Genomic DNA, 12,842 nt, shown 5'->3' with positions numbered 1-12,842 from the left:
CCCCCCAATATATAAGGCTTGGTCTTATTTTGAGGAAACACGGGGTATCATTATCAGTGTTAAAGATTTTCTATTTTTGATACATATTTTCTTTCTTATGATTTATCTTTCAGGAACATTAGTAAGTAATTCAGTGGGTGAAAATAATTTTAGCAAATATGAAATTTTTAATCCAATGCAGGAAATTGTATGCCATTTCTGAGCCAGTTCACAATGAAGTTATGGGACACATGGGCAAAAGCAACGTGTTTGTTAAGAGAGTTGTAATCTGAGAGGCTTCCTAATAACACATAGTAACACTGTGAATATGCCTGTTAAATCCTGGTGAGAGACAGTAGTTTGAAGATGTATTAGGCTGGGATTGATAACCTTTCTGGTACATGTTTGGAGCTCTGTTGAGTAGTGGAGAGAGAATCAACCATGAAAATAGCTGGTGCATAAATGTGGATGATTTCATTTCTCACATAGAACATTCTTTGGGATTTTTCCTCTTCTTCATATTTCTGTGATTTTGTTTCAGTCATTACTGTGAGTTTGAGAGTTTTACAGTAATCTTCTGCACATAATAATCTTATACAAAGTGCAATAATTCTAGGCTTTGAGTCCAGAAATAAAACTATAGAAATACAATTTTTATGGGTGTAACAATAATGAAGCTAAATTTTAGCTTTTAATTCCATTCTTCAGAATAAGAAGCAACATAGTTTATGTTTTATTTTTTCATTTAAATTATTAGAATCTTGTTATGCATAACATTTAAGTTGATAATATTTTAAACATGTATTTTTTTTAAAAAAACCAGTGTATTTTATTCATTATATTTCCCACTGATCTTCTTAACAGAGAATTCTTGAGCTGGATAGTTCCCCTACAAGGTGTCCACAAAATGATAAAAGCCAGTTAGAAGATCTGGTTGTCCAGACAGAATCAGACAAAAATGGGGACAGTAAAGTAATAGGTACTATGACTGAAAAACATAGAAAAGAAATTGAATATGTGAAACAGCAAGAACAGCAACACTGGAGAGAACAGTTTGACATATTTACCCAGCAGCAGCAATCAGACATGGAAAAACTGAGAAAACATTGTGAAGAAGAAACAGCCAAGCTGTTAAAAGAAAAAGAGGCTATATTTCATGCTCATATAGAAGAAATGAATGAAAAAACTTTAGAAAAGTTGGATGTGAAACAAACAGAGCTAGAAGCACTTTCATCTGAATTATCAGATGCTCTGAATACCTGTCAAAATCTTGAACAATATATTTCTAAGTTAAAAAAGGATGCAGATAAAACAAAGGTGGAGTTTGAGTCAAAACTTGATCAGCAAAAGAATATTCATAAGGAACAAGTTGAAGCTATTTTTAAAGAACAGGAAGTAACAGAGAAATCATTTAAAGATGAAATAATTAATCTCAAACAACTCTTGGAAGCAAAAGAGAAACGTGAAGAAGAATTAGAACAGAAAAAAATGAAAGAAACTCTAGGAAAAGCTGAGTCACAATGTAAAAGAATGTCTGCAGAATTAGATTTTTTATGTCAATTAAAGGAAGATAATGCAAGTATTTATGAAAACAAGTTTAAAAATTTGCAAGATAAATTGGAAGTTATAAAGCATAAAAAGTCAAAACTTGAAGAACTGGTTGTAAAAACTGAAACCCAGCTAAATGAAGTAAAAACTGAGTTAGATTTTCAGACATCCCAGGTAAGTGATCTAAAATGTGAAATGGAAGAAGAAAAGAGAAAAAATATACAGAACATCTCATCTCTGACAGAAAAGTATGAATCACAGTTAAGAAACCTTGGAGAAGAGATCAGTCAATTAAAAAGTCATTGTACTGACAAGGAAAGTGAAATTGGACAAATAAAGCATTTCAAAGAGCAGGAAATAAGAGATCTGAAAGAAAGATTGGCCACCTTTGATGCTGAAAGAGAAGGGAATAATGCAGAGATTACATGGTTAAAGGACAAAGATACAAAGAAAGATAAAACTATACATGAACTTCAAGAACAACTGCAACAGACGTTAGCACAAGTGAACCTTTTGAAAGAAAAAGAAATTGATTTAAAAAAGCAACTTGTAAAATTAGAGACCGATCTTAATTTTTCTTTGAAGGAGAAAATAACAGTACAGGAACAGTTTAATGAGATAAAGACAACAGAAGAAAAAAAGACATATGACCTTTTGGAACTGGCAGATAAATTGAAAATGACTGATGTGGAACTCCATGCCTTGAAGATGTCTCATCTTAAAGAACAGGAGAATTATAAGGAAAAGTTAGAAGGGGAAAGAAATGAGTTTCAGCAAAAACAAGCTGAATTTGATAATTTCAAGAGAGATACAATTAGACAACTGGCTGATTACCAGCAAAAAGCAGAAACTTTATTGAAGATAAAAGTTGGTGAACTGATTGAACAGTGCAATGAAAACATTTCTTCAATAATAGTTAAAATTGCTCACTGTCAGCAACAGACAATAAAAATTAAAGAAGGCATAGTAATTAAAATCAATCAGATTCCAGATCTAGAATTTCAACTTAAGCAATTAACAGGGAGTCATGTAACTTTAAACAGTAGTTTACAGGAGTCCAAAAAGCACTTGGAGGAAAAAGAACACTTAATGATATCTATGAAAGCAAACATGGAAAAACTTCTAATTGAAAAAGAACTATTGCGAAAAGAAAGTTATCTCCAGCAGCAAACAGCAACAGAGAAGGAATCTTGCATCACAGAGCTGAAGAAAGAATTATCTGAGCATAGTAATATTGTTACTTCTATGAGGGAGGAGATAAATGAGAAAAAGGCAGAAATCACAGATCTCAACAACATTATTAGTGAATTGAACCTCAGACTTGAAAAGACCATATCAGAAAAAGAAACTGCCACAATGTTAAACAAGCAACACAAAGAAAACCAACTGCAGTTACTGAATGAGATGGAAGTACTGTCTTCCAAAGTTGAATCATTGAGTGAAGATAAAGTTACTGCCCTGAAACAGGTAGACCAATGGATGAACAAAATGTCAGAATGGAAGAAGAAAGCTCAGTTGAGATTTACACAAAATTATAATACTATTAAGGAATTACAAAGTAAGATTGAACTGATTAATAACCAAGTTAGTGAAAAAGAAGAAGAACTGAATAGGAGGAAGGAAGAGCATGATAAACAAACCAAACAGTTAGAACATTTAAAAAGCTTAATGGAACAAAAGCAAATCAGAAAAGAAAAACAGGAATCTGATTTGATTGCTGAGATAAAAATCCATTCAGCGAGAATTGCTGAATTAGAAGAGCATATTGCTCGGAAAACAATGGAAAATGATTCTTTAATGAAAGAATGTAAAAAGTACCGTGAACAAGACATTGAGCAAAAAGAAATGGCACAACAACTCCAACAGGCTCAGTGGGCAATAGTGGACAAGGATGACAAGCTGAAGCAGATGGAGCAAAAAGTCTTAACTTTTGAGAAGAAAGTGCAGGTTATGGAAATTGACGTTGAAGAAAAATCAAAAGAATTTGAAGGAATAAAACTGGCTCTATTGAAAACCAAAGAGGAAGAATTAAAGGCTTTAGAAGAAAGGATTATTTCAGAAACAACTTCTAAAATAGCAGATCTGAAAAAAAAGGCTGAACACAAAATTGCTTCTATTAAAAGGCAGTTGATGACTCAGATGGAAGAGAAAGAGCAGCAAAATAAGCTACAGAAAAAATTTCAAGAAAAAGAAAAGAAAATCATGTCTTTAGATTTAGAAAAAGAGTTGATACAGAAAGCGGAAACAATAAAAGTTTCTGCAGAGCAAGATAAAATCCATGCTTTAGAGAATATGCAACAGATGTATGATTTAAAAATTGATATTTTAAGAAAGGATTTATTGGATAAGGAGAGATTACTTGAAAAGTATAATGAGGAAACAAATAGGTGTAATATTTCAAAAATGGATAGTCAGGATCAGCCAGAACTTCTTAAAAGAGCTGAAGAAGATAAAAATAAAATTGAAAATCTTCAAAGAGAACTTGAGGAACAAATCAAGAAACAGGCTTCATTACTTGAACAACATACCAAGTATAAGAATGAATTAACAAATATCAAAGTAGAATTGAAAAACAAAGAAGAAAATCAACAAAATATGGAAATTACACTTAAAGACTTAGAGAAAAAGCTACAAGAAAAGGAGGAGGAAAGACAATCTTTACAACAAAAGATGCACCATTTTGGTGAAGATTTTATGAAAGAAAGACAACACAGGATTGAGGTGAAAAATAGGATTACAGAATATGACAAGAAATTAAACAGACTGCAAAATCAGGTAGATGAAAGAAGTGGCCTTATAAAAATTCTGGAAGGAAATATAGAAGAAAAGACTAAATCAGTCTTTGAACTTCAGAAGATGGTTGATAAGATGCAGATGCAACAGAAAGATTTGCAAACTACTCTGAACCATGCAGAGCAAGAGAAACAGGAACAGCACAGAAATTTGATTAAACTTCAGAATGATTTGCGAACCTTGCGGAAAGAACATCAGCAAGAGCTGGAAATTATGAAGAAAGAATCTAGAGAAGAAATGGAACAAAAAATAAAGTAAGTGGCTCTTAAGTAACTGTTAACTATTTAATGAAATGTATTTAGAGTAAAACTGAATGAAATGAAGGTTATGATTAACATTATTTTCCAAATATGGATATATGTATTATCTAGTGGGCAAACTCTGCTGTTTAAATTTGTTGAACACTTTTATGGAGAACAAATCTCAGTTTGGATGAACATCTCTCAATGTAAAATGTCCAGTTATGAAAAAGTGTATTTTCTGAATGTGCAATGACTTTACTCTTTCCTTTGTGAATCAAGCAATCACATCTAAAAAATATATCAGTTATCATGATTTCCCATTTTATACAAATCAAGAGTTGTCGATTTTACTAAAACAAGTAAAAATGTTGAACTTCACAAGTACAGATAAAAATCAGGAATTATGATTATTTAAAAACTTATATTTAAATTTGCATACTATATAAAGAAGCATATAAGGAAGTAAAAGATTAATTCAACCTTCAGCTTATGAGCTAAGGTATAATAATAGGAATCAAACCATCAATTAGGTATAAGCCTAAATTTATACAAAACAATTGAATACATGTCTGTTTCCAACAATTAATCATTTAAGATGTATGTTTAAGAAGCTATATTTAAAATTGCTGGATATCAATTTATAGTTCACATATATTTACCTAAGTTGTAATCTATTTACCGTATTTTTTGGACTATAAGACGCACTGGTGTATAAGAAGCACCAAGATTTCGAAGAGGTAAGAAAAAAAGTTTTTGTCTTCCCTGGCCACCAGGAGCACGTTTCAGCAAGGCTGGGGTAAGGCAAAAACGCCCCTGTTTTTCACCAAAATGGCATTTTTCCCTTCCCCCAGCCCTGCTGAAGCCTGCAGAGTGCTTCTGGGGGGTGGGGGAAGGCAAAAATGTTTTGGTGAAAAAAGACCAATTTTTCACAAAAACAGGCATTTTTTCCTTCCCCACCCTGTTGAAACCTGCAGAGTGCTTTTGGGGTGGGGAGGAGGCAAAAACACCCCCATTTTGCCGATTTTTCACAAAAATGGTATGGGGGGTGGGGCTTCGGGAGGTCAAAAATGGCTATATTCGGTGTATAAGATGCACCAACATTTCCACACTCTTTTGGGGGAGAAAAAGGTGTGTCTTATACTCCAAAAAATACAGTACATTGTTCCTTGATTGTCACCTTTTTACCTTTTTACATTATTCCAATATTTTCCTAAATTTCATTGTGGTAAAAATCTAAAGGATCAGGTGTCATTTTATAAGTATTGTATGGAAAAATAATAAAACAAATTATTTTAACCACCTTTTTACCCAATATAATCTATAAGAAATATTTTAGAGTTTTTTACCATGATGCTTGAGCTAAAAACTCTTAATTTCTTACATTCCGATATCTTAATAGATATGAACAGGAAGACATTGAATTGAAACACAATTCCACATTAAAGCAGCTAATGAGGGAATTCAATACCCAACTGGCACAAAAGGACCAGGAATTAGAAATGGCTTTAAAAGAAACTATCAGTAAGTTACAGTGATATAATTTGTACATCTCAAATGCTACAAATATCAAATACGTTTTTTTCAGAGAATTTTGGGTAGCATTTTTGACATGATACTCTGCAGTTGTTATGGACTACAAATGGTATCACCCACCATCAGTTTATTCCTCATATGACAACTGAGGAAGAAAAAAAGAAATAGAATTCAAGGAATTTAAGCACAAAAGGTTAGGAAAATACAGAAGGTGAGATAAGGACATGTCTCTGGTGCAGAGAAGGAAAGTTGGTGGGACTTTTGTTGAAACTGGTAAAAGCAGGGAAAAAATGGGGGGAGAGGGGGTTGTAAATCACTAATGCATACAAGTTCCATGGCAAACAAGAACCAGCATGAGTAAGGCCATGTGAGGGCAAGGCTTAAACAGTATCCTCAGCAGCATTTTATTTCCTTCTGAATCAGATTTCAAAATGGTTGCAGCTATCAGGAAACTAGAGAATGAAGGAGGAGTGGAGAAATAGTTTTAAAATGCCTAGTTCAAATGGCATTGCTTCAATGTGAGAAGACTGCCAATACGTGTCCTGGAGAATGATACATGAGAAACTCCAAAGAAGAGAGGAGTTGATGGCTATGAACTCAGAACTCAGTCACTTAAGAAAAAGGCACCAAAAAAGCCAGTGACTCTGGAGAGAGAAGAGTGAGAAAAAATATTAAATAATAAAACCTAGGAGTAAAGTAATAACACAGTCAAGAAGTAAAGATTAGCAGGCTTCCTAAGACAGGAAGAGCAATAAAGTAAAAAAAAAGATGTTCAGGCAGCAAAAGATAATAATGAAACCAAGAAAAGAGTTTTAATGTTAAAAGTGAAATCTTAATACAAATTGAAATAATAACAGAATAGAGGTTAATGGACCTTTAGCAATAAAAAAAATAATCATCCAATCTTTTGTTCACTCTAAAATAAAAACCAATCTTTTTTTCAGTCATTCATGCCTTGGTCATCTCTTATATTGACTACTGCAAAATACATTACTTGGGACTACCCTTGAATAGTGTCCAGAAGATGCAGTAGATGCATAAGGTGGTGGTGTGAATAGTTTTGGGTGCCCAGAAGCTTGTTCTGCTATGTGAGCCATACTGGGTACCAGATATTTATTTATTGCCTTCAAAGCCTTTCATGGCATATGGTTGCCTGAGCAACTTTTGTCCTTTTTTCATTAACTCACCCCACCTAAACAGGCAAAGGTAATATGTTGCAGAACCAATTGTTAAAGAACTTTGCCTAGGGTGGAAGAAAATCTTTTCTGCTTTGCGCTCATCCTATAAATCTGGAGAGAGGCAAGCCCTCACTCTCCTAACATTTTGGAAGAGCATCAAGATTTAATTTTGTCAACTGGCTTTGGAGACTAAAAGTATCATGCAACCCTGGGAGTAGTTAGTGCAGGGGTGTCATACTCAATGTTATTGAAGGCTGCATCAGGGTTGTTTTTGACCTTGGGAGAGGTGTGCCAGGATGGGGTGACCAACTTCACATCACTCATATCAGAGGTGCCTGTGGCCCGAGCGTTCTGCCAGAGGAAACGGGCTCCTGAGTTCTGCTTTTGGCTGGAACGGCCTCCTACAATCCTTTGCCAGCAAAAACGGAGCTCTGGATGGCTGCGTTTTTGCTGGCAGAGGTGCCATGGGCCAGTCCTTCGCTATCTCCAGGGCTCACCCACAGGCCAGATCTAAGTACGGGCCCTGCAGGCCAGATCTGGGCTCTAGGCTTTGAGTTTGACACCCCTGGGTTACTGGGTTCCATCTGTGTTTTAGCTTTTATATTTTTTAATTTTCTTTTTTAAACTTTGGTTTTGTTTATGGCTTTTATATGATTTTTTTTAAAACATTCAAAGTTACACAAATGTGATGGGCAGTATAGATACTGTTAAACTTAACATTTAAAATATGAATCTCCATCATTTTTTATTGTGCCTGAAGTTTATTTTATGTCTACCTTTTTAAATAAAACACTCATGCCTTTTTTGGTTGCTATCATCACTTGGAAATAGTCTATAGCCATGATGGTGAATCTATGGCACAAGTGGCAGGCAGCACCCTCTGTAGGCATGTCAGCTTTTGCCCCAGTTCAGCTCTGCCGCACATGCACATGTAGTTCCCGGCAGCCAGCTGGTCATTGGGTCTCTGCCGTGCCTCTATGGAGGCGGGGCACGCGTGGGTGTGTGTGCATGCACGGAGGGTGGGACAAGTGCATGTGGAGTGTGTGAGGGATGCCCGCACATTGCATTTGGAGGGTTCAGACGCATGCATGTGCAATTTTGTGCTTTGGGCACTCAATCCGGAAAGGGTGAGCCATCACTGGTCTATAACTCATTGCCTGGAGCAGAAGTGATCCTTTATAAGCAATAGGAAAATAATGCAAAGTATTGTCTTGTTCAGGAAGGTCTCTTATATAGTCATTTGGATAAATGTAAGGAAGAATAGGAACAAACACATTTCTTTCAGTCAACTTCCTTTATTAATTTATTTAGGATTCAGGACAATCCCACCATTAATTGTTATATTTTACCTCATTTTGTTTTTACTTTATTTTTAATGTATTTCTGTTTACAGTTCTTGTGATTGTAATTAAAAAATATTCTTGTGTTTAAAAAATAACCTTGAATTTTCTGACGATTTATCACTATTTCTGCTTAGGAATATTTTCATTTGGTTTGAAGATGTCTGAAATTAACCCACTTTAGGAAATAAAAATCTAAGAGATCAGATAAATAGTAGGACTATATGAATTAGTTTGTTAAGGTGTTGCACTTCAATAATCTTTGACTTCAGGTGCAAAGAGCTCCAAGTTCTTGGTGCTGATACTGTGCCTTGTTAGATATGCTGCACATGGAAGTTCATTTATTTTTCAAAGAAAAACAGAAACAAACTAGTGCTGTTGGTTAAATTGTTTGAATGGAAAGTTTTTATTGAGAAAAGCATCCATTAACTCTTTGCTAATAGTTGTTAAATAACTATAAAATAAAATAAAATTTGAAGATATTGTAATACTTTGCACACAATTTAATCACAGACTTGTTTTCAAAGAATACCTGTTTAACTTATTTTCTTTTAAATTTTCTTTTTTTAAAATTTCTTCAGGTACAATAGTTGCTATTTACTTTTTAGCCATTTCTGATAAAGGTTTAAAATAGAAAGCTAATTTTATTAAGCTAGTCATAGTAACACTGTTGTATATTTTTAAATAGGTAAAGCCCAGGAAGTGGAATCAGAATTGATAGAAAGCCACCAAACAGAGACAGTTCAACTGCATAAAAAAATTTCAGAAAAGGATGATGATCTACAAAGGGTCGTGAAAAAGTATGAAGAAATACTTGAGGTATAAATTTGTATTGAATATAGAAAGAGTCCAGTTCAAGTCAGGAATAAATGTAGATAATGTCTTCTAATGAAAGAAATTAATTTGTTCATTTCAGCAAAATCTGTCAATTTTATCAACCAATGGTTGCATTTTTCATCTCTATGCATACAATAAACTCATGTGATCATAATTGAAATAATCTTCCAGGAATACTTTCAAACTGTTTATTCATTAATTCTAAAATGAAAAGTCTTGAGTATAGATCTTAAGATCAAAATATGTATTCATATTTTTACTTTAGCTTTCTTACATGTTCATCAATCATGATAAAATGTCTCTTCGTACTGTTCACATTTCAACATACATTTCAAGCGCCTTAATACATTGTAGACAGGTTTTCTGGTATCATATACCAATGATGAATTATGTTATAAAAATTCTCTGTGAGATCATAAATATTATAAATTTCAACCTCTTTCACTATATTTTCCCATTGATCCATCCATATATTATTACTTAAATTCTTAGCCCATTTTATCATATTTTCTTTAACCTGTCCTTCTATCATAGATTTGAATAAAATTTTGTACATTTTAGCAACTTGCATGTTCATCATCAGTACACAGTTGTACTTAAAGTTCTAACTCACTTCGCTCCATGAGGCTTTTTATTCATTTTACATATTTCAGATAACTCTAAATATGGAAATCATTGCTCACTATATCCTTCTCCTATTAATTATTTTCTTTTTTTAAAATTCCCATTGATATTTTTCAAATGGTTCCTGGTATGTTAACCATTTATCTTTATTTGCTATTTCTTTTTCATAATATGCTTCTTGAACTGAGATCCATAAAGCAACAATCTGAATATATATTCTATATTCTAAATGTGGCACATCTAATGATTTTTTAAGTCCACACTGACTGTTAACTTTATTATACTATAAATGCTCATGCAATCCAAACCTCAAAGCTGTGAAAGTTTTCTTATTTCTCAGTAACATCCTGTCAGACCTGGAAGCCATCTTTTATCTTTTGGACTTAGGCCTGCCACATTTTCTACTGTGGAGAAATGGGACGGGGGATTATAAAGAATGTGGGTGATATATAGCCATAAAAACATTCTTTCTCAGAAAGTCAAGGTCATCTGGCCTTGCAGCTGCAATGAAGAGACTGAGAGGCATCTGCTGTTTGGATGGTGCCTGATTGGATTATGTGATGGACATGTGGGTGCTGGGCAGGGACTTGAACTTTCTTTTGGGTGGGGAAAACCTGGAAACTTTCAGACTCAGGTTTTCCCAGCTGTGCCAATATGACATCTCTAATAAAATGGAACTTTGAGGAAACTCAAGCCTTGGAGTCTTCTTTCATTAGGGGTGTTACTTGGAACCCTGACACATCCATTTCTCCAACCTGATCAAACAGCAAAATGCAATTTTAAATCTAGTAAAACTAATCCTTGTTTTTTTGCCTCTTCTGTATGTGTTGTGTACTGAGCCGATCCACCAGTAGGTGGCGCGTGTAGACCTTCCTTTTATTGGTTCCCCGACTGTCGGCGTTTGTATAAATTGCTGTCAGCTGGAGATTGTGTATCTTGGCTTAGTCAGTTACTGTTGTTTTTAAATAAAGATTAACGTCTAGCAGCCGTCTTTACTCCTTGCCTTGGAACACAAAACTGGCGACGAAGGTGAGCGAACCTGAACCTCACACCATAAGAACTATGGCTAATACAGCTTTCTTCGCTTCATTCCGCATTGAGGCCGAATCCTGGGAGGCGTTTATGGAACGGTTTGAATGTTTTCTTCAAGCCCATGACCTGCTGAATCTCTCGCTTGAACGTAAGAGGGGTATTTTCTTGAATTACTGTGGCCCAGAAATGTTTGCCACGGCAAGGGCACTATCTGCCCCCACCCCTGTTCATACCATGCCATGGGAGCTTCTCATGGCAAAACTTAAAACGCACTATGAGCCAGCGCCCTCACGTTTTGCCAGGCGCCAAGACTTTTGCCACTGCGTTCAACGAGATGGACAATCTATAAGTCAGTACGTAGCCGCGCTTAGAGCTGCCGCTATTACTTGTGAATTCGCCGACCTAGACGAAGCGCTCCTCGAGCAATTCATCTATGGTTTAAAGGATGTTAATCTCCACCGGCGCATTCTCTCCCGCTCGGACCTCACGTTGAAGAATGCTGTCGATGAGGCTCGCGTTTACGAAATGGCAGGTCAATCCACTCCTGACCAGAGGCGTTTTCCTCCAGCTATTTCTTCAGCCACCAACCAGCTTGTCGCCTCTAACTCTTTTCAAACTGACTTAGATTTGGCGATTGACCGCCTGCAATCTTTGAGCCATAAAGATACACGGAATTGCCTCAGCTGCGGCGGCCACCATTTGCGCTCAGCCTGCCATTTCCGCACTGCTGTGTGCCGAAAGTGCGGTAAACGGGGCCATTTAGCAAATGTTTGCCGCTCTACTGTTCCTGGTTCCCGTCCTGCTACGGTGCCTTCTATCTACCGGCCAGCGCCGCCGCCTCTCCCTGCCAGGCGCCAAAATTTTCTCTCCCTAGGTGACATCGACGACTCTTGTCCGGAATGGGTCGTCGATGCTTCCTCCTCCTCCCAGGGAGAATGTGGTAAGATCCATCTCTCGCTTCAGTTCGAAGGCAGCCCGTGCTCCATGGAACTGGACACCGGATCTGCCCGTTCTATCATGTCCTGGAGCACCTTCTCTTCTCTTCTGCCTAACTTCCGAACACGTGACCTAACTCCTGCCTGCTGCCGTCTTCGAGACTATCAGGGCAACCCAATTCCGCTGCTGGGTTGCGCGACGCCTACTGTTACCTACGGTTCTTTCAATGGGCGTCTGCCATTATTAATTGTAAAAAAAAACCCTAGCTTCTCTACTAGGGATGGACTGGTTCCGTGCTCTCGGTCTATTTGTTTCGGGGATCCACTCTACCCGGTGTTCTTCTTCCCTTGGGGATGACCTTTCTTCCCTTCTTTCTGAATTTTCTGATGTTTTCTCTTCTTCTCTGGGCTGCTATACGGGCTCTCCTATTTCCCTCAACCTTGATCCTACTGTTGCTCCTATCCGTCTCAAAGCCTGACGTCTGCCTTTTGCCTTAAGGGTAAAGGTAGACGCTGAAATTGATAAGCTTCTTGCCCAGGGGGTGCTTCAACCTGTGGACTTTTCTTCGTGGGAGACTCCTATAGTAGTCCCCTTGAAGTCCGACGGATCCGTAAGGATCTGCGCGGACTTTAAGTCAACTGTCAATAAGGCCCTTCAAGCCCATCCCTATCCTGTTCCAGTTGTGCAACACGTCCTGCACACACTCGGCCAGGGCAAGATTTTTGCTAAATTGGACCTTGCGCAAGAGTATCAACAGCTCCCTGTTGACGACGCCACGGCGCTTGTGCAAACAATCGTGA

General features: G+C 36.5%; 1 protein-coding gene across 2 annotated transcripts in view; it reads left to right on the top strand.

Moving 5' to 3' along the window:
• The window catches only part of GOLGA4 (golgin A4), a 148,649-nt gene that overhangs the window by 67,082 nt on the left and 68,725 nt on the right, over positions 1-12,842 (top strand). For both annotated transcript variants that reach the window (XM_081932887.1, XM_081932886.1), the window contains 3 exons: positions 844-4,574; positions 5,962-6,083; positions 9,302-9,432. In XM_081932887.1, the coding sequence (XP_081789013.1) occupies positions 844-4,574; positions 5,962-6,083; positions 9,302-9,432 (3,984 nt within the window). The remainder of the gene's footprint in view (positions 1-843; positions 4,575-5,961; positions 6,084-9,301; positions 9,433-12,842) is intronic.

Source organism: Natrix helvetica, assembly GCF_964273705.1.
Source record: "Natrix helvetica genome assembly, chromosome: Z".
In the NCBI taxonomy this organism is placed as follows: domain Eukaryota; kingdom Metazoa; phylum Chordata; class Lepidosauria; order Squamata; family Natricidae; genus Natrix; species Natrix helvetica.
Note: the sequence above shows the minus strand (reverse complement) of the source record. Positions and strands in the feature narration are given on the sequence as shown.